The sequence below is a fragment of the Hetaerina americana genome, unplaced genomic scaffold (assembly GCF_022747635.1).
Source record: "Hetaerina americana unplaced genomic scaffold, ioHetAmer1.1.p SCAF_12, whole genome shotgun sequence".
NCBI lineage: Eukaryota > Metazoa > Arthropoda > Insecta > Odonata > Calopterygidae > Hetaerina > Hetaerina americana.
In genome coordinates, this window is record NW_027286292.1 from 11830349 (window position 1) to 11852858 (window position 22510).

Here is a 22510-nt window from a genome sequence, read left to right on the forward strand (position 1 = left end):
TTTATTAAGCACTATAACTAAGCACATTTTCACACTATTTTATTTACAGATGACTATTTCATTGCTAAGGTGACAGCATCATACCTGATGATGTCACCTCAATGATGAAGCCCCCAAATAAAATATAGTGAAAACAAAATTTTAGTGTTTAAATTTATCATGTACTAATTCTTAAGAGCTATCATCTCTAATTTTTCAAAAGGCAATAAATAATGTGATGATAAAATTTTTTGTTTGATTACATGCAATGAAAAGTAATTTTCAAAACATTGTTTTGATCACAAGTAATCGCAAAGGCACTGATTACAGCACAAAATAAGTAATTTGACATTAAATAATGATTATTTGCAATTAAAAGCAATATATAAAGTAAGGAATATAACAAAAATGATAACTATGTAATTCATACCAATTATCAAAATATATATTAAGTGAACTTTATACGCAAATTAGCTGATATTCTGTTTTTACACAAATTATAAGTAAATCATCTAGACTGCTGATGATTTGTAGAACTGATTTTATTATTGTATCATCACACAGGGTAAGAAATTTAACAACCTTCTATTGCCATTTTCATAGTAAAACTATGGAAAATATTCTGTCTGGGAAAGAATGACAACATAGAAGAGGCAATAGGTTCTCAAATTTGGCATATCTTCAACCATATATAATGTGAAAGAACTTTGGGAATCAGAAACAAAAAGTATTATCTCTAGCCTTTGTGTCAAATGTGACATGGTAATGAAATAAGAATTTAGATTAATATAGAGGAAATAGATGATTAAGAGGAAAATAGAAAAATAAGAATTAATAATGTTATTTATCTCTAGTTGCATTATATAAGTTTATACAGGGCTGTATTCTTGTATCATCCCCGCTTTTTCCGTGTATGTAACATTAACAGTATCTTAATATTACAAATGGTATGTATAAATAAATGAAAAACTGAGCGATAGCCAGTGATGGTCCTCCCTTGTTAGACATCACTGCAGGAGGACACATCAGAACTTATATCTCATTTATGCCGCCAACCCTCTATATAACAATAAGGGGTTTATGAAGCTTCAATATTATCAAATTCTAGTGAATTACATTGTTCAATAAGATTCACTAACTGACATTAGGATTATTTGCATTTAAACTTTTTAACATACCGAATTCTATCACTAGGAAATAGGATCGAGAGAGTATTTGCTTTCAATATCAACACAGAAGAATGTAGCACATAATATGAAATATTTCCACGAAGATTAGGGATGACTGATTTGTAGAGCATAGCACTCCAAAAATCTTGTGTGAACTTTGCATGTGACTGAAAGAATTCATTTACAGCAAAGACACTTCACCACTTACAATAATCATCAATGTTTATAATACGAATAAGGACGTCTTTAGATTTTGTTGCCATATTGAACTAAGGGATAGACACAGAGCAGAGTTTATATGTCAGAGCGATACCACTTTTTGAAGTGCCCTCATTTTCCCCATTGTTGCTCTCTACTTGTCCAAGTGGGAACAGGTTAATGTTCACTCCTTTCCAAAGTAAACTATTTTGTATTAACCCTCAGCTCCACCCAAGTTTTGTGATTTTTCAGGCACCAGATCTTCCTGGGAAACCATAAACAGCGCAGGGAAAGGAACTGGCCCCCCTATCCTGATGTGTGATTTCACACACTGTATAGGGCTTAGTACTGGGTGAACTTTATCATCACCTACCAAACCGACCTTTGAGTTGATAATGGTGTTTTTTAACCTCATTGGTTGGGTAAGGAGAGTTCTGACTGAACAATGGTTTAGGGCAAAGGGTGTTTGATGCAAGCTGCTGGTACTGGAGTCAAAATAATGGTACTCGGACCACATATAAATTATACTAAGTCAAAAAGGTGGGAACACTAGAGTTTATATAAGTTATTTTCAGCTCGTAGAATCTCTTGAAGAAACATAAACCCAGTTTATGCCAAATCAATTTATTACTCTGATGAGTTCAATTTCTCATTTAATAATAGAAGCTCACTATGAAGTTTGATGGAGAACTGACTAATATCAGTTTGCTATGAGTCCTTTTCACAATGCATATTAACTATTGATTATTTCTAAGCCACAAGGGCCAAAATGGGAGTTGGATAAAGGGAGAGTTTTAGTTCTTCATTGCCTAGCTTACTTCTAAGCATTTGTTAGATTTGTTTACTGCAGGTTCTTTTTTATCGACCTTAGAATTGAACTGCAAATTTCCATTTTCTCAATGCACTCCCTCTTTCTGCGACAATTTGTACATATTATTTCTAACTTTTCACACTTTTCAACGTCTTTTTATCTTCGTGAACATTTTTTAACGCAATATAAACAACTTAAATACAAATAATAAGCTAAACTTAGGTCGGCCAACAGCTGCTGTGACATATTAAGTGATTTTGAAACAACTGTCACCACAGGAAATTAAACACACTAATTCGGCAGGGAATTCGTAAAATCAGTTAGGTTGGCTGATGAACAAGCTTTAGTTTGTCAGTCAGCCAAGGGGTTGCAAGCATTGCTGAGTGAATTGGAAATTCAGTGTGATAGATATAGGATGAGAATCAATATTAATTAAACAAAGGTTATGCTATTTTCCAGAAAGAAAAAGGCTAAGCTAAACATTAAAATAGGAGGGCAAAAACTAGAGCAGGTAGAACAGTTTACGTATCTCGGTAGTGTTTTGGACCAACACGGTCAAAGTATTAGGGACGTTAAGGAGAAGAATTGCGCTAGGCAAAGAGGCTTTCACAAGGAGGAGGGAGTTGATGACAGGGACGTTGAGTAATGATGTTAAGAAAAGACTAATCAAAACTTTGATATGGAGTGTAGCTACAGAAACGTGGTCATTGAAACAGGAGGATAGACATAGATTGGAGGCTTTTGAGATGTGGGTGTGGAGAAGAATGGAGAAGGTGAAATGGACCGAAAGGAAAACAAATGAGGAAGTACTTGGTATGGTGGGCAAAGAGAGGGGTTTGTTGGGAGAAATACTATGGAGGCAGGAAAAATGGATGAAGGGCGTATTGATTGGCAGTGGGATGTTGAAGACTGTGATAGAGGGGAGAATGTTAGGCAAATGAGGAAAGGGCAGGAACAGGATACGGATGTTGGACAGGATGAAGGGAGGAAGGAAGTACTCGGAGATGAAGAGGGACCTGAGGTAGAGTAGGTTGCTGGATTATGTTTTTTGTTAGGAGTCACAAAATATTTATTTGGTAGCTGTGTCCATCCAAAAACCTACCTTAACCGGTAGAGTACCTTATAATAATAATGTGCAGTTCAAATCAATGAGCTTGAGCTTATTTCTCTGATGATGATTAAAAATTAACTAAAATACATATAACTTGATAACCTAATTGGATAAACTTATATTACATCAATACATTATTTGATCGCTAAATTATGGTTGATCTGCACAGAAAAATTTCATCACTAGTAAATGCGGGACATGAAAAAATACTGAAAAATTAAAAAAAAAACTTTCCCAAAATGTCTTGATTTCAAAAAAAAATTTATGCTTACTGTTGTGCCATCCACTGACACAGACACTTTCATCTGGCTTGAAAGCACATCGATGGCTAAGGACTTTGGTATGCTCTCTTGAAGGCGCAATGTATTCCGCCTACTTTCTGCATGGACATGATCATCGTTGTCACCTGAAACTATAGTTATGAAAGTTCAAAGGCAGTCACTCTGTGAAATAGTGTTGTATGTCTCTCATAAGGAATATGAGAGAGATAAGCATTGCTTTCATTTACAAAGCAAATCTTTCTCTAATAATTGTACCATTTCTCTCATTCACTCAAAACTTAAATTTCTCAATTCTGAATCCAAGTTTTTCATATATAGAGATATTATCTAAGGAAATGGAACAAAGGATAAGGAAAATGATAGAAAAGAAGAGGAAGTTGATTATGGGACTGATTATTTGGTGGGGAAGATGGAAGGATTTCGGTTCCCAGCTGAAAAATTTCCAAAAATTTAACCATGGACTTTAAATGATCTCAACTACTATAAAAACCACCATGATGCCGAGGAAGTACTCATTTTTGAATTCCATGGCGTCTATACATGTAGGCCTTATATAGAATTCAGGAGTTCTCTTATCCATTACCAGAATGGATGAACACAAACAATAGTAGGCAAAGTATAAATACATTTAAGGTGATAAAAGAATAATAAGCACAGTGTGTTTAAAGGCATGTTTATATGTGTATTGAATTCATTACTAATAAAATCCACCAAGTTATACTGGAAACAACTAATTCTATCGGTGCCAATCTGCTATATGAATAATTAGGCAATAATATTAAATAATGAAAGGAAAGGAAGGTTGACAGAATGCCAAACTAATTAAGAATGTTCCAAAGAGCTTGATGGATTATCATGTTTTCTGATGGATAGAACACACATGAAATGCACTGAAAAATGAGATGCTAATGGCATCAAACCCAATTTCTCTGCAGTTTTTCAGCAAGTTCATGGCAGCATTTTGCTAAAAGTAGTTGCTATTTTTTGCCCAAGTGTTTTAATTGCTGAGAAATTGTGATAAATTTTAGAATGGTCTGAAGTAATTCTTTACCTGAATGCTGAGATTCTTCTTGAAGCCTTCGACTTGTGTCCATAATAAACATAACATTGATCCCAATGGTGACTAGAAGTACAATGACCAGGAGGCTCTGCCAAAAAAAGGAGAAATTAATTGGTTTCTTCACCTCAGCACTTCAGATACAAATTATATATAATTTTTCCATCCTATCATTTCCTATGACTATAGGTTTCAAAATGGATAGGTAAAAAATAACTGATATGCTCAAGGCAATTTTGTTGAAGAAAATTTCTATAAAAATATACTCTTGAAAGGGTAGAGGATGATCCTTCAATCAGCTTTACCCAAGAATGTCACCATTTTATTACCAATTTTCTCTTGGGTGACACCTGATAGCCTTTCTTCCTAGCCTTCCCAGCTAGCCTTTTTAGTCAATTCTCACACTATTCAGGCACAAGGTAGAACTCAAACTTATGACCTCTGGTCTATTATGTAGGTCCATAAGCACATAACACAATTTTCAACATATACAAAAACCATTGGACATTATTTTTAACTTCAAGTTGAAAAAACCAGCAAATTATATAAAACAGGAGTGATTGATAATTAATGAAATAATATGTAATAAATACAGAATGGCATTTATTTGCGTCTGGTTCAAGGTCCATGTAGTAACTTCATAGTGATAACACTATAATACAAGAATTTCAGACATCTGTGATATGGGCATCATAGTTATCGTTAGCGATTAGAGTAGTGATAGTTAATGATATCACTATGATTTTTGATTCAGAGTTGTCCTAGGTACTGATATTTTAAGCCTATGAAGAGGTAGTTTCTTCCTGGGTTCTTAAATAAACATTATTTTTTCATTTTTTAAATTAACATTTCATTTCTCAAAACACTTTTGGTAAAATTTACTTTTGAAGCATCTAATGAATGTCACTGAATTTGAAACAACCCATCATACATAATTTATAGTACTTTCTCACTGAATGTTAGCAGTATATATAAACAATTTAATCTATACATCTTATGGGTACATGTCAATTCATTGCATATTGATAATTGTTTTTTCAAAATCATTGCAATCTAGCTTAAAATCCTATTGAAATCTAGCTCTAAAAAAATACAATGCCTAAAGTGATCATTTCCAAAGAGTAGTAGTATTTACGGGGAGGTGACCAACAGCTGAGGTCATTTGTGACATTAGGGATGAACAAGAATGGATGAAGGGTGGATAGAAACCCGGCATCGGCACTAGCCTAATCTTTACGAAAGGCGACAAGGGGTCGGCAACTTAATGTCCCATTCGACGGACAGTGTACTCACTCAAAGTGCCCTCCACAAAGCACCTCAAGTAGGGATCAAGATACCACTGAAAAATGTTCAACATCACCGGGATTTGAACCCGAGCCCTCTGGGTGGGAGGCCAGTATGATAGCCACCGCACCATCTCGATCCCCTTATTTCCAAAGATCACCATGGTAACCATCATATTTAAAATAAGTATCCACATACTGTACGGAGTTAGAAAATGTCAAATGACATGAAATGAATATGAGGAGTTTCAATTTTATCTGAAGAAAAATTCCCAGAAACTGTGGGAGATGGCGCAACAACAACTTTAAATGGAGTCATCTACTAAGAGTGCATTACAATGAAACAATTTATTTCTCAATGCAAACTTTTCTTTCAATTTTTAATGCCAATTTTTTCTGGTGAAATACTTGAGAAGCCCATCCTCCAGCATCTGAACTCGTAACTTGATGGTAGGACGAATAATTTTTACACCTTCAGTTCAGTTTGATTCAGATGATGAGAATGGATTCCTCTCAGTAACTTTGCTAATCCCAAACATATGAAAATATAAGAGAATATTAACAGACAAATTCTTTCCAAAAGAATTTTAATCTCAGAGCTACAATGAAAAGAGTGTAATGATTCTATAGTAACTTGTGATTTTAAATCTTCAAAAATTAAAATGCTAAATAATCTTTTTGTATAACATATGCATGAGCATATTCAATTCAAACTGCCATCAAAAAATGGCATAGAGGTATTTCATAAAAATTCAACTTAGCAACAATTACTTCAGAGCAATATTGAAGAAATTCCTTTGTGAAATAAAAAAAATCTAACATGTAGGATTATTTCAACAGAATAAGATTTTGAAAAATTATTAAAATTAACAAAAATGTCATCCATTTGTAGCATACTTCATTGTTTATCAATATTCACCGCTGCTATAATAGTTGGATATTTTTACGAGTAAAATGTACACTACTAATAACATGCCTTCGAAAAGAAAAAGTCTAAATGATTCTGAAATGGTGAAATAAAGGGAAAGGTTATTCACTTGGAATAAAACTGAGCCATAGGGAACTCAAAAAAGAGCCACGGGATACATGTACTGCACTACTCTTAGGAAGTATATATTTATAAATTTTCTTTCTTTGAGGACGGAAAAATGGCTGACACATTGTTAGACACTCAGTCAGAGTGAATCAAAACTGTTGTCGAACCTCTGCACTATGCATCTTACAAAATGCACTACCAGGCCAGCTGATTAACTGCTGATATTAGAATTAATCAAAAACACCAGATTGTTTTGTTTAACAACTGAGATTTGGAAATCCTTCTTCTACAAAAATTCAAGATGTTTTGTCTTAAATTTTCACAATTATAAAAGAAGTAATAAAAATATATGCTCATTCATAAATTATTTTAATATTGCAATTTTTAAGGCATTTATTTGCTACACGAGTGATGGCATTGAAAAATGGTTAGACTGTACGATCAACTTACAAGATTGAACATAAAGAAAGCAGGGATAGTTGAAAAACCATTGCATGACTAAATAAGCCATGGGATGAGGCTGTCTCTAGCCATGTTAACTTTATACATCATCACTGACTTACAACCATTTCTTTTTATGAATAGGTCTTCAAAACATAACCTGGATGAAAGTTGGGGAATCCCTGCATGCTAAACCATGAGCCATATTTTTTCACTTTCAATGCAATGGGTGACTGAACAAAAAGATAATAGTCCATGAGACCATCCTGGAGCATCTTTTTCATCACTCTATTACACACTGTTGCATATTGTTCAACATTCAACCTAGAGAATGCATATGGCTCGACAGATTAAAACTGACAATAGAGTGCCTTTACAGGTACCTGAAGCCGCTTGGTTTTTCTGTTTACCATTTAGATAACTGGTTGAAAACAGTTTTTCGAACCATCATACACGAGATGCAATGCAAAAATAAAAATCATACAAAAGATGCAATCAGAATGGCTGAAGAAATTTTTATCCACAGAAAACGCTAAATGATGGCAAGCCTCAAAATTTAGCCGCTTTATCTCCTAAAAGTCTTCAAGGACATTAATTCAGCTAATTTTTCGGAGTTCATAGGGGATTTATTTGCAAATGACCAATCAAGGTATGAATAGTCTGGCATCCAGAAAGATCTTCAAGTGAGGAAGTAGATAGTGAAGTTCATTTCACATTTCAATTAAAAAGTGCCCTCAAGAGTATGGAAGTTGCATTGAATTATACGCAAATATAGTGAAAAATAATCATATCTCCCTACACATGATGGCATTACAACAATATTAAAATAATAATTTCTATCTGGATATGTCAAAAATACAAAATCATGCAAAATGAAAACAAAACAACTAATTTCTGCACTCTTTAACCAATTCATTACCAGACATCAGAAACTATCAGTACATTCATGATAACCATTTCATTTAGCATTTGGTTCCCGGCAGAGCATAACCTTGTACTTTCATCACCAGCCAAACACATAATTAACATGCAGAAATTTTTAAGTGCACACACCACCACCACTTCCGTAAATGTCATTATCATTCCTTGTCATCTTGCACAATGTTCAAAACAATTAAAAAGCAATCAAATTTTTAAAATTTATGCCAATTTTATACCACATACCTGCCACGATCAAGTCATTTCAAGGATGCAAAGAAAATTAATCAGAGAATTCTGATTGGATAGCCATTTTTAAAATGCACTTGAGATATAAATAGAAATAACACAGCACTAGGACACATAATGGAGCAAAACTATAAAACTTATCAATTGGGCAAATTTAGACACTTGTAAAATAAAAAGTAATACCGAACCCCATTCAACATTTGCCCAGGGATAAAGTTTCATAAGTTTACCATCAACTAAGTCATTATTTAAATGTGTGGATTCTAAAATTTAAAGACGAATTGCATTTTATTAATATAAAATCATAATCAATTTATGGTGATTATGCATAAAAGTACTCATTACTTAAAAGATTGGCTTTCTGTCGGGCTATAAGATTTTACATGGTTTAAAAGAGAAAATTTGCAAAATTCCACATTCTACATTCCAACTGGAAGTGGAAAAAGAAGCTTCAACCATTTATTAAAACTATATTTAGATTGTAATTCCCACACAAACACCTAATGTGGAAGTCAGGCCAGATTTCATAATCAATGTTTTCTCACTTATCATGGCTTACTCCTTTTGGTATCCATTGCTATAAAATACCACATTTTAAATAACTTTTCACAAACAAAATGTAGGTACAATGCAGAAAACTCATGATGAGCAATAAATCCTATTATCAATAGCAGGTGTTGAACCAGAGCATTAGAGGTAGGAAAACACATCAGCACTTTACTCATTTCTAAAAGAAATATTATGTGCTTATTATGACACAAGCAACTTTCACCAAATAGGCTAAACATAATGGTATCTATGTCCACCTAAATCTTCTATCACGCCTTGGTACCAAAAAAATTTGCCACAATCCTTATAGTTATGTATGAAACTGTGAGGAAAAATATGAAATAAAACAGCTTGTAATATTGTAATACTCATGGATTGGTGGGATAATGCCAATTCTGAGTTCATAAAATGCAAATTTGTAGCTACCACCTTAATGTATATGAGATTCTGTGCATGAGCCATTAAAATATGTACATATGAAGATCATATTATCCGAGGTTGTGGAGGCTTTCAAGGTTTCATATCATTCAAATATGAATATAACTACGAACCTTATCCCTGAAAAATTGGATATATTTTAGCAAGTTTTAAGACATTGTTTAATAGACAGCGATTACTACTGGATACCAAAGGTAGCTAAACTAAACCAAAATTATGAATGTAATGGAGTAGCACTTACTGTATTTTTCTGCTTCTCAAACAACAATTTACGAATAAAAATGCATACTTTCAAGTACAGTAAAAACCACCTTTTTAAACTTTCATGATAGACAAAGGACAAGCGGGTAAAATAACAGAAAAATAAAGAACTATATGTTTTGTAGAAAGAGAGGTGAGATGACATGTTTCATAAAATAATACAAAAGCCAAATGATGCTGCACTCGCCTTATGTCAAAATTCTACTTTTAAATCTGGATCCTTGTGTGGCAGTATGTTGGAAGAAAACCACCTGTCTGCATCCATTTACATTCCTCCATTGATCTTTGAAGCAAAATTGATGGGCTGAAATAACTAATTAATTTTTGCTTCCCCTAGGATTTTTATTGACTCTCCTTTCCACTCAACTATATCAAGGGTCAAAGAAATGAAACTAACTTTAAGAATTCCACAGTGAATATATATTAGAATGAACAAGGTTTTGACACATTTTGTCAACATTGGGTTATGGTGCACCATCAGGTTGCGGTCATCATCTCAACCTAATGATGACACATCGTTCCAAAACCTAGGTCTTTCCAATAAATATTCACTTTGGAGTTCAAAAGTATTTTCCTTTCTGTAGCAGATGACTTCTACCATGTCATGCCAGAAAGCATTTCCTATGTAATATTAAGGGTATTGTAAAGTGCTCAAGCCAATTGAAACCAGGTTCCCATTATGCCTTCAACCTTGTCATCATTGGAATTTTTTAGTCAGTGAAATATCTTTTCATTTTTTCTATTAGAGTGAGCCTGCTATGAGAATGGACTTCTTGTGAAATTAGTGCCTTTCTCCCGCTGTGTCACGAAGCCAACTGATGACTGCTTCTTCAACTTCCTCGTCTGACTTGAATTTCTGTCCTCCAAGGTGTTTTTTGAGAGCGGGAAACAAGTGGTAGTCGCTGGGGGCAACGTTCGGGCTGTAAGGAGGGTGGTCGATGATATCCCAGCTGAGTTTGATGTGACACGTGGACATGCATTGTCACGATGCAAACACTCCTTTGGTGAGACACCTTGTTGCCACCGAGGACCTACGACACAATATTCTGCACGGAGAAGTACCCACTCCCTTCATTAAGGGCTTCCTTTATCTCATGAACGGCAATTCTCCGGTTATTGTGCACCGTCTCGTCAATTGGAGCCACTGTTGATTCCGGCAAACTCGGCCGCCCCGACTGCTGCTCATCGTGGATGTTTTCCCAGCCATCAAAAAACTCCCTGCACCATTTCCGCACCTTTTCAATGTCCATACCCTTCTCACTGTACACTTCCACTAAATGGCGAAGAATTTATATTGGGGAAGCAGTTGTCAGTAGGTTTCATGACGCGGCTGAAGAAAGGTACAATGCCGGTATTAAAAAGCTGCTTACAAGGATGACAAAAGTGATTGATTGTCAAGACGACTATGTGGAAAAATGCTAAACCTAAAGCTAAATGCTCAACTTTTCTAACGATGTACCCAACGTTGAGAATAAATTTGATTTTTTATGAAAAAAAGAGAAGACCTTACTTTTTGAATTGCCCTCTTAGATATATTTCGTACGGTCATTAAAAAATTCCTTAGAAAACCCAAGAGCTGGTGCTCATAGTATCAGGAAAGTTTGCTTTTAGTTAAGCCTCATCTCTCATAGCACTGCTGTTTAAGTTTCAGCTATATACATCATGTGATTTCATTCTCATAGTCGATCATAACAACCAACTTTTGCTTATTTAAAAATGAGTTTTGTGCAGTGATTGAACACTTCTACTTAAAAGGCATAACACTGCAAGAGATCTGAGCCTAGTAGAATGAAGTTCATGGCAAATTTGCTCCTATTTTTGTAACTGTTTACAATTGGATAAATGATTTTAAATGGGGCTATACATCTACAAATGATGAATATCATTTGGGACATCCAGTGGAGTGACTTCCTCCAGCATGATTGACAAAATCCATGACTGGGTTTCGAGTGATCAATGAATCAAAGTTCACAAAATACATAGTTGAGGACACAGGAATATTACAAGTTACAGTGTTTTCAATTTTGTACGAAAAATTGGGCATGAAAAAAATCTCAATAAGATGGGGTAGAGAATAAACGCAATCGTGCAGTCCATTCCAAGGCTGCTTTGGCACTTTTCCATCGCAATTATAATGAGCTTCTGCATCAATGCATAACTGTGGGCGAATCATGGATATACTACAACACTTCAAAGAGACAAAAGAACTTTTGAAACCAATAAATGGAAAGTATAATGCATCATTCTTGCACCAGCTGAAAAAGGAAATCAACAAAAAATGTCCTCATTTGACAAACAAAAGATTATCTTTCAGCATGGCTCAGGACCTGCCCAGTTTCAATGGTAAAAATTATGGAATTTAAATAAGTTCTGAACAATTTTCAAAATAAAATATCTTTGTGAGTCCGAAAGTCCTACTTCTCTTTAACTGAGTAGATGAACAACACTCAATCAACCACCACCATTATTGTTACAGAGTGTGTAGTTTGGCCCTAAATGTCCATTAAAGGAGAGAAAATACTGCCATCTAGAAAATCTTCATGGAAATTGTATGGCTAGTCTGATATCAATTTTTGGTGGGTAAATTTCCCATTGGAAAGGTGAGAATTCTTGAGTTTTTATAAAAATCATGGAGAATTTAGTGAAAAATTGTGTCGTCAAACTCACTCTTTAACATTGATCATCATGGCTTGCTTGGACAAAACCTATTCACTAAAACCATTAGAAAAATGTAGAAATGCTATTTGCTATTGTCACTTATTCACTTCAAAAAATCCACAAACCAATCAAGGCATATTCTCTTAAATATGTTTCAGCATAAACCTGACAAATTAAAGCTTAAAGCTAACACAGAGTTGGGTAATTGAGGCTTTTCTACAATCAAGAGAAACAACAAAAGGCCTAAGAAAAGAGCCTGAGCTCAAGTGGAGAAGTCACATAAAACCAGTCCCTTAAATACAAAAGGCTACACTACTACTAAAACAAACCTTCATACCCAAACTTCAAAATAACCAATACTTGCCAAGAATTTCCGAAACTAAACATTCCGGAAATTTCCATTTAACCTGGATAATTATTGGAGAGCCAAGAAGTTAGCAAAGCAAATCATTCAGAAATTGACAACAAAGGTTGAAATGAATGCAAATATCACACACCTGAAATAACTTGGTGAGGATCCTTGGGCGAGTCATGGGCCTCATGACAAGTGTATGTGATGTATAAGGAAACAAGCTGCGCCGGGATGCACGTGACTGTTGTGGGCACAACACACCACGTTGTGAATCCATTGTCAGGCAATGAGGTATGTACCCAGCCCTGCTCAGTCTCCACCACCACACTGTTATCACACTCCTGGTATGCCCAAGAAAGCACACGTGGTCATCAAACTTTCACAGGCCAAAGCAGATATCACTTAGGAAACTAAATACTTAAGTGGCATACCAAAGAATACAGTTCCTGCATTTCACTGGGAGAATGTGCAGTTAGTTTAGGCAAAAAATCTGTTAGTTTACTTATGTATGCTTTAAAAGTAACTGCTAGCAGAACACCATTTTATTAGAACTCCCAAGCTATTGCAAAGACCAATTGTCTCTACAAGGTTCACATAACCAAGAGTAGCACCCCACACTTGCAAACCAAAAACCTTGAAACCAATTTGAAAAATATAAGACAATACACATGATTTCATAAATGTACATGACTTTCAGAAACCAAAAGGTAAGAATAAACCACTTTCAAATGTGACAACTTATTATTAAATACTAAACAATAATAAAATAAGGGTCTGTTATGCCATAGGTACATGTCTTCCTCATCCAATTCCTTCCCTCCATGCAATGATTGAAAGGGCATTTGTTAAATCAACATCTATCTATGCTACACAAATACCTAATTTTTTCCATGCTTCAAAGATGCTCATCATCCCATTGAATAAGCAGTAATGGTATCCATGTCCAACTCTATATTTATCTTTGCTGGTCTTAAAGTAAAAACATAGCTCATAGCTGAAAATACATTAAAATGTAGATAAAAATATTGTTTTTCAAAATATGAATAAAAACAATAACCTTGTTTTGTTAAGCGTGACTTTGAAGCATAATTACAAAAATATTAACCATTGTAATTATAACGAAAAGTATTACAAAATGAATTTAATACAATTATGATCAAAACAGTGAAACCTTAAAAGTCTGAGGAAAAAATCCGTTAGAGATGTGCAGAGCAGGATTTTTTCCAATGAACTAAATCAAGTCAAGTCTTAAATGACTCTCCATTAAAAAATTATATCAAACATTTTTTCATTATGGCACATTCTCACTTGGCTCTTTACTAGCCAAATTTTACACAATGATTCAGGGAAGCGTTAATGATGGAGTAAATGGCTTGTATTATAAAAAAGGTACAGTACTTCAAGTGACAAACCATTTTGCTTTACCTTTCCTCAAAATGCGAAATTTTAATTTGATGTTTAATGTCATTTTATCAGTGATGGCAATGGTACGAAAATATATATTTCATATATAATGGGAAAACAGCCTTTTATTTACAAGAAGGTTCGCTAGAATATCTTTATGTACTTAAAATTTGCAAATGCTTGCCCTTTTTATATAGGTGCCTCTTCCAATCAGATTTAGAATTATGATAATGCTATACATTAACATCAACAGATAAAGTTAAAGGAGAGCAAAAACTAATGGTACACCAAATTTTAAAAAAATCAAGGGTGGGCTGAGTTGAAAATATACTCAGGGTGAAGAATGGATACGTAATTAGCACTACAAACAATTTTTCTTTTAGTAATACTGATAAATTTATTTTTACTGGTAAGAAAAATAGTATGGAAATGTTAGCATAATGATTAAAAGGAGTGCATATGGGTTGCGCAAAAGTGACACAATAATTAGCATTAGCAGCATATGGAAGGAACGGAGTTAACTTAAAAAGCCTGTGTAAAATTGGATGAAGGGCAAGATCTCGACTAAATTATGAGGACAAAATACTTCACACAAAAGGATACCACTTCAAACTTCTACATATAAAACATTTTGTGCGTAGAAGAAGATAAAGCAAAATATTTATTCTTCAGTCTAACATCAGAACTAAATAAATGGCACACAAACAAAATGATATTTTCATAAGTAATTTATAAAAATAAAAATAAATTTTTTATACATATTTTTTAATTAACATTTATCTTAAATGTTAATGCCTCTCATGTCTCCTTAAGAAGCCACCAACACTATCCAGATTATGCAGGGCTTCAGACTAGTTGGGTCCGGTACTGTATATTTATTACTCCCTCTTCTTATTTGGCTATATGTTTACACTCTGGTTGATTCAAGAAGCTATCAGAGCATTCTTAATATGGGCTGATAAAATTAATTTTATGCAGAGGAATTGCTGATCAGACTGTCATCTATCTTCAAAATGTTTAAATCAAACTGAATGAAAATCAACTGTTTAGAAACTCAGGTGGGGATATCATGAACTCATGCTCCATGTAGGTTTTGTATGCCAAAATTAGGTAAAAATGGAATATTTACATTACTGGTTAATGGCAAAGGGTGATCAAGCATGATCAATTAACATCTATGTTAAACCATAGGTAGATAACTCAGCTGAGCAATCCAGGTGGATAAAGCAGTGGCAGGTTACTCCCATATTATACTCGAGAGGAAGTACAAAGACAAGATGAAGAGGAAAAGCATGAGGGGAAACCAAAGAAAGAGAAGGATCAGACTAAAATGGTTCACGATGGTGGAAAGTAATACAATGTAACATATGCAAGGAGTTTGCAAGTGGGCTCTTCATTTCCACAGTCAGATGAAAGAGAGGACTGCTCTGAAAGGTCTATCAACTAAGTACTCCTAAGCTACAAAACATTGATGTACCTAAATTCTATTTTTGCATTTTTTACATTGCAAAGATGGCTTTAGTCATAGCTTGGAGCAAATTAAAAAATTAAACAAACTGTGCCCCCAAAAAATTATTTATAAAGCTCACAGGGCATCAAATCTCACACTTATTTACAGATAACACGATTGACAAAATAATTAAGCATAGACATTAAACAACCAAAGGTAGACTTATAAAAAGTCCAATCATTTCAAAAGTTAAAAAAGCTGACATTTCCACTGGTATCAAACTGAGTGCAGACACAAAAACATATCTCATAAAAACAAAGGAAAAATATAGTTGCCCATATAAATTATATACTGTAAAACAGGATAACTTGCATATACTACATACAGTGTTATAAATTTATTTATCAGCTATAATACTGTGAAAATGTCTCATTATGATGATTAAGTTCAGCAGTTTTGACTTGTTAAATTTTATCTTCACCGGTTTCTATGAACAACATCATTACCATGTGAAGCTTTAGGATTCATCATATTCATAAATGTATTCAATGAAGAGAGGGGAGAGAACTAATGCTGGGACATTCTTGGGGATCGGCAAAGTTTGGTGATATTGGCTTCCCACCCAGAGGGCCCAGGTGAGAATCCCAAAGGTGACGGATATTATTCAGTGGTATCCTGACCCTTACTCAAGGTGCTTTCTGGTGGACTCTTTCAGTAAGTACCCTGTCCGTTGGATGGGACTTAAAATGCGGACCCCTCAATGCTATTTGTTAAGAGTAGGCTAATGCTAATGCTGGGTTTCTCTCCACCCTTCATCCTTTCCTGTTTATCCCTAAAGGCACAAATGACCTCAGCTGTTGATCTCCTTCCCTAAAACTATTACTCGGAGGTTCTTGAAGAAATCAGGTGTTGGGGGGATAGGAAGAGGAAAGGAATGCTTTCAAGAATAGGTGGTAGAACATGGGGAGTGGTGAATATTTGGAAAGAGGATTTAGAGCATACTGCAGAGAGTAGATGGAAATGTGAGTGGAACAAATAGCTATTTTTAGGACACTTTATGTTAATACTGAATTATCTCCTCTAGTTCTTGATAATTTATTGTCATACCTTTCCTATCTATATTCCCAATGCCCACGGACTTGTTTCAACCCATATGGTACTATAATTTTCTATCAGTCATGAATCTGATGGTCACTTCACATACCTTTCTGCATCTCATGCTCATTTACTGTTTGATATTGCCATACATGGGTGGAGCCTGGATTTCTCCTTTCTGTAAAGTCTACTAATCTTCCAATGAATTGTTGCTTCTCCCACAATTTGCCAAACCAACATTGTTGGAATCATAAATGTAACCTGAGCACCATAGCTTCACTTAATCATGCTGTCTTTATGCTATATGACCACTGGCCAAATTAAACTCTTCACTTAAAAGTGGAATACTGCAACACTTCAATGCTTTTTTTACACTTCAGCACTGTATTGAACTCTATACCATCACTTCATTATAAAAATAATTTGAATTCATCTCAACTTTAGTAACAGGCAATGATAATTTAGCATATACTTGTAAAAAAACAAAGTAAACATAGTTTTATTGTCTCACATAGCCTAGTAATGTGCACCCTTGGACACACCCACTTCTAAGATATTTTAATGCCATTCTTGTGTGTGCTTACATTTGGAAAATAAAAATTAATTTTAAAAACCATGAATGTGGCAATTATAATTGAATCCTTAATTCAACAGCTAGTCTGGTTGATGCTATTCGTGAATCTCTCAGATGGCATCACAATTTTTCAAAAGAGCAAGAAGAGTTCATGTGGGGTTTCTTTCATAATCTACAAGCAATAACTGTTTACACCCACATGAGGATATCTCTGAAGCTATGAGAAATATTAATATTTTATGGAGAAACAACAATAACAGGTGATGGAAGAATGTTTAAACTTATACTACCTTGTCACTTAAGATATTTTCTTTCAGTGTACTAGTGATTTTACATATTTGTAAGCATTTGTCAAGACAGCAATAACATTGATGAAGAAAATTTAATAGAAATTTCCATTATCCCAATTTACTGTATTGGGTAAAATTCTTTGTTAAAAATGTTTTAGAGCAAGAATGCTGATTGGTGCTACCAGTGTATTGGAGAGTTATAACAATCTCCACATACTAACATCACAAGTTAGCATGTTTTACAGTACTTAATACAGTCAACTAAGGCTGATCCATTAAAAAAATTTATGAGCAGACTAAAATTCAGTGATGACCCTAATTACAGTCTGAAGCCAAATCATGCAATCAAAGAACTTATAAACAATCAAGAATTGTTGTTTTGAATTACATGGGATTAAAGAAGGTACACATTAACAAAGAGTGATTAAAAAAAAACCATCTGGCACAATGGGCATGTGTGCAGTTAACAGGGCTAAGGAGCGAGAGAGAGAAGGCTGGCTAGCCATTGCATTGGGGAGCTAATGAGAATGACTCAATGCCACACTTCCAAACACCAACAAGTAACTTACCCAATTCATGGAGAATGACTGCATCACACTTTCCATAGGTAAGCTGTACCATTGTGTTTCTTTGCCTGTAAAGAAAGCAAACATCATTTACTTTACACTGACCTATGTAAAAACATAAAAAGAACATGAAACTTACTAACGGGAGGCCAAAAATTAACTATTGTTTTCCCAAATATATTAATAAATCTTTTTTTCTTCGATTGTTACATTTAGAAATGCTAATAAATTATCCACTTTTCCAATTATCCTCAACTGATTTGACCAATTAAAAACCGCATGGAATTCAAAGGAGGAATGGTAATTAATTCACCTAGCAGCTCACCTGGTACTAGGCCCTAATATCAAGTGATTGTCATAAATTCAGGCTTGTGATGCCCCCTGTGATGACTCGGGTTTTCCAGAAATTTCCCCACAATGCATGCCACCTCGAAAAGCATCCAGTTAAAGAATTCAGGGCAACTTCTCGATCAACATGACTAGTTCAGGTAACTTACAAATTTACTTTCTTATACCAATATCCTGACACATTATCTTAAGGGATTCAACTAGCTCCACGATGGTTAATTGCACCTTGAAGGGGTAAGTCATTTCTGTTTTAAATAATGATGACATTTAAGAGATGAATAACCACCATGACCAACATATTGGTCATTGATGGCATTCTGTGCTACGAACGACATGGCCAGATGAAGGTAGACTAATTGATATTTGTGGTTATTCTAAGACAATAGGAAACTTGAGCATATATCTTAACTTTGGAAGCTCCTTCAATTTGATTGATACTTTCAATTTTAAGATGGACAGACTATTTTCCTTCTTTCTTTTTAAGCAAATATGCTTCTAGTAAAGCTCCTTTTTTACCCTCATCAAACCTCCAGAGGTTTTTGGCTGCAGCTGTTATAATAAATAATACTCCATGAAAGTATAACTGAAGCGCCTCGGGTAAATCCTGACAATTTACGGAGTAAATATACAAATAAGAATGAAAATACTTAGAAATAAATAGAAAAGGCGCCTGAGCGATGGACGTTAAGACAACTTGACAAGAAAGATACCATTACAGGATAATCATTTGCAGGAATTCCATTAATGATCTATTGACATGGCAAAAATGTGAAAAAAATGCTATCCACACCTACGAAACTGAATGCCACTAATGATCTATTGACATAGCACAGTGCTGCAAAATAAATGTTCTCCACGCCTTGAAAATGGAGTGCAGACCAAGAAAGGAAAAATCTAGAAAAGCGATCTGGTCTAGCGACAACGTAAACACAATATGGGTTCAAGGTTTTCTCTTAATTTGACAGCTACTCGGTAAAAATAGCAAGAATTTCGCAAAAAATAACGCGAAGGATGATCCTTCCTAATGTGAAGCGAAGGCGAAGTAAAAGTTCAAGACTTTGAAATACTAGGTATAGTATCGTGATCATGTTAAATAAAGCAACAGCAAGAACTAGACAAAGAACGAAATTCATGGTGAAAGAAGTGATTACAATGTTTCTTTCAACACGGCACAGGCAAATAATGCCAATAACCCGGACCGACTTTAGGGATACCGTGATAATACTTGAAATGCGCGACTTCGTCCCAGACGTCAAAGAATTCGAGCTATTCGCCTAATGCTCCACCTGTAGATGAGAATCGGCGTAAATAAATGTCGGATGTAGATATTATTTTAATATCATGTAATAAATTTTTTTTAAACTATCAACTAGCATTTCGCAATATAATAACAAATATATTACGACTTTTACGAATGTGATCGTTAACAGATTAAAATGATTTTGCCGAGGTAAAAGACGAAAGAAGGTAGAGCAGTGGGGGCGCGGGAAGATCGTAGGAAGGTAGGGGATAGCCGTCACACCGGGGGAGGGTCTGTTATCCTGTAATTTTAGGATCGATCGCCTCCCCAAGATGCACGGCAGGAATGAACTGAACGGCACCGCAACATCCAATTACGGAAAACAACTGCATATCCACATGGCACTCCTACTAAGCACACATAAACACTTGACCTAAAAGAACTGCTATACCTTTTCCGTTGGCGGACTAAAAAAACTCGCCCAAATGAAAATAAGCTAATGTAAACCTAGGGCCATCACTGTCGCACGTGACCCACTCTTTAGAAATGTAAACAGTATATAATGAATTATGGTCAAACCGGAAAAAATCACCTCCAAGATAACTAATATTAATAAAAATAAATCAAATTCTTGCTAGATTATCAAAATATACTATTTGCTTCTACATGCATAAAATTAACTTCTAAGGGCATATCGCCAATCCAATAACGTAAAACGTCAGTAGCAGAAACACGAAGAGCTTACATTTACACCTGCATTACATATTATACAGAAAAAAAAGCTGCTACAATAACACGAAAAACAGCAATAAAGTACGTACATACAAATGAACTTCTGGACTAAAATACCACCATAGAACACTGTAAACACTAGTATAAACACCAACAAAATAATCTCTGAAGAAATTTCGTAGCCTTTAGTGTCCTGATAACCCTTACCCACACGACCGTCTTTGGATAAAATACTTACCGGTACAGGTCACGATGAAAATACAGACATTACTGTCCGATAATTAACGTTAATCAACATTCTCCTTTCGGAACGATAAGGGTGGTGTTTAAAATTACAATAGTTCAAGGGTGCCACACGAGTGTCGCTATTTATGAAAATGGCCGTATTTGTTGACATAAAAATCAGGTTAAAACGTCAATTATGGTCTTCAAATCTCATCACAATCTTCAAGAATACTCATTAAAATTTTGATCGTCGAAATTGGCATCCGTGAATACTAAAACACCCCACTTAAGACTCCTCACTGCACCTGATAAGATAACTTAAGTCACTTTGTGTATTCGATTCTATATCGACTATATAAGAGTCGATGTTATTCGGCATCTAAAATCGATCACCAATCGCTTTAGTCTAAAGTCGATAGATTATCACTCGAATATCTACTTAAAATACCGCGTATTTTGGAACGATTTAGAAAAGAGAATATACCAGGATACATAAACACCAGTATGTTGTTCTTTTAATCAGATCACACCTACTATGAAAGGCAGGCTGAAACCTCCCTTATTAGTCCAGTCTTTATTCTCTTGTTAGCTACGCAAATCATATGCCACGACCGTTACAGAACCTTCTCTTGTGTCACGTATATTGGCACTCTTCTACGGCACATGCTCTAGGAATTTATTCTTGGTTTATTGCTACTAATATCTCGTCAAGGCGAAGTTGAACATCTACGCCCATTATGACATGTCCACTTATCGACAAAGCATATTTTCGTTTAACGGTTATTTTATTAGATTTTGAATAAACTAAATTTAAATGCATTCCAATCCAGTGACAGCTGTCGTTGACTTGACTTCAACCTTTATTGTGCTTCTCGAAAAGCTCACCCATCCAATCTATACCCGGTTTATAGAATAATTGCATGTTGAAATAAGAGAAACGGAATCACTCGGCTCGGAAGTTTTCCCAAAACATTTTAAAGAATGTGATTATTATATGACGAGTAAACGCTGTCTTTCTGTACAATTTCTTTCGGCTTTTGCGGCAAATATTAATTTATTGCCTTAAGAAACTTACATTTGATCAGACGAAGATATTAATTTATACTTAACGTCATGATAACTGTAATATAATTATTTGGCCTTCCCTTGTATGAAGGAGGTATGGACAGACATGTATCGATGAGCTACTAATGCTCTCGAAAAGGGTTTCATCGTCACCTCGTTCACTTATGAATAAAGGAAACATGGTAATTTTCGATGCGAGTTTATTATTTATTTCAGTTTAAACCATTAATTATTTAAGCAAATTATGCGGTTCTAGACATTCTCCTCTCAGATCTGAATTCCTAAATTTGTTGCAAGCTTTTTTCCATCCCAGCCCTCATTTTGACTCAATTTACGTAATCTTCTGCTGGCTATTCGTAATTTTTTTTCCTTGAAATTATTTTTCTTTTATTTCATCCTTTGCCCAAAGAGGACTTGTCATTGTACTCGAGGAGAAAATTTCCTAAAAGCTGAGAATCGCATAGAACTAAAATGGCTCCTGACCAGACCTGTCTATGTGGAAGCCAGGGTGACACTGTCTGTGCAGTTCCCCAAATGACATTCATCTTGGCTGCACCACATGGTGACTGTGAGTGTATACCCTCGCTCTGAAAGCAAAGGTATCGTTATGGTGATAGATAGCTTTAGGGACGAGTAATTATTATATAGATTTTAGACGTTCAAAGCGCAACATTTCGTTGTGGAATACTTATATTCATAGCGACCACTCATTCGGAGAAAAACCTGGACT

General features: G+C 34.9%; 1 protein-coding gene across 1 annotated transcript in view; it reads right to left on the reverse strand.

The window, feature by feature from the left end:
* The window catches only part of LOC139685691 (protein O-linked-mannose beta-1,2-N-acetylglucosaminyltransferase 1-like), a 44428-nt gene extending 23396 nt beyond the window's left edge, over positions 1 to 21032 (reverse strand). Inside the window, exons 1-5 of the mRNA XM_071582687.1 lie at positions 20729 to 21032; positions 18174 to 18238; positions 12937 to 13132; positions 4601 to 4697; positions 3541 to 3680 (exon numbers count right to left, since the gene is read on the reverse strand). Of these exons, the coding sequence (XP_071438788.1) occupies positions 3541 to 3680; positions 4601 to 4697; positions 12937 to 13068 (369 nt within the window). The 5' untranslated portion in view covers positions 13069 to 13132; positions 18174 to 18238; positions 20729 to 21032. The remainder of the gene's footprint in view (positions 1 to 3540; positions 3681 to 4600; positions 4698 to 12936; positions 13133 to 18173; positions 18239 to 20728) is intronic.
* Positions 21033 to 22510: the final 1478 nt, after the last annotated feature.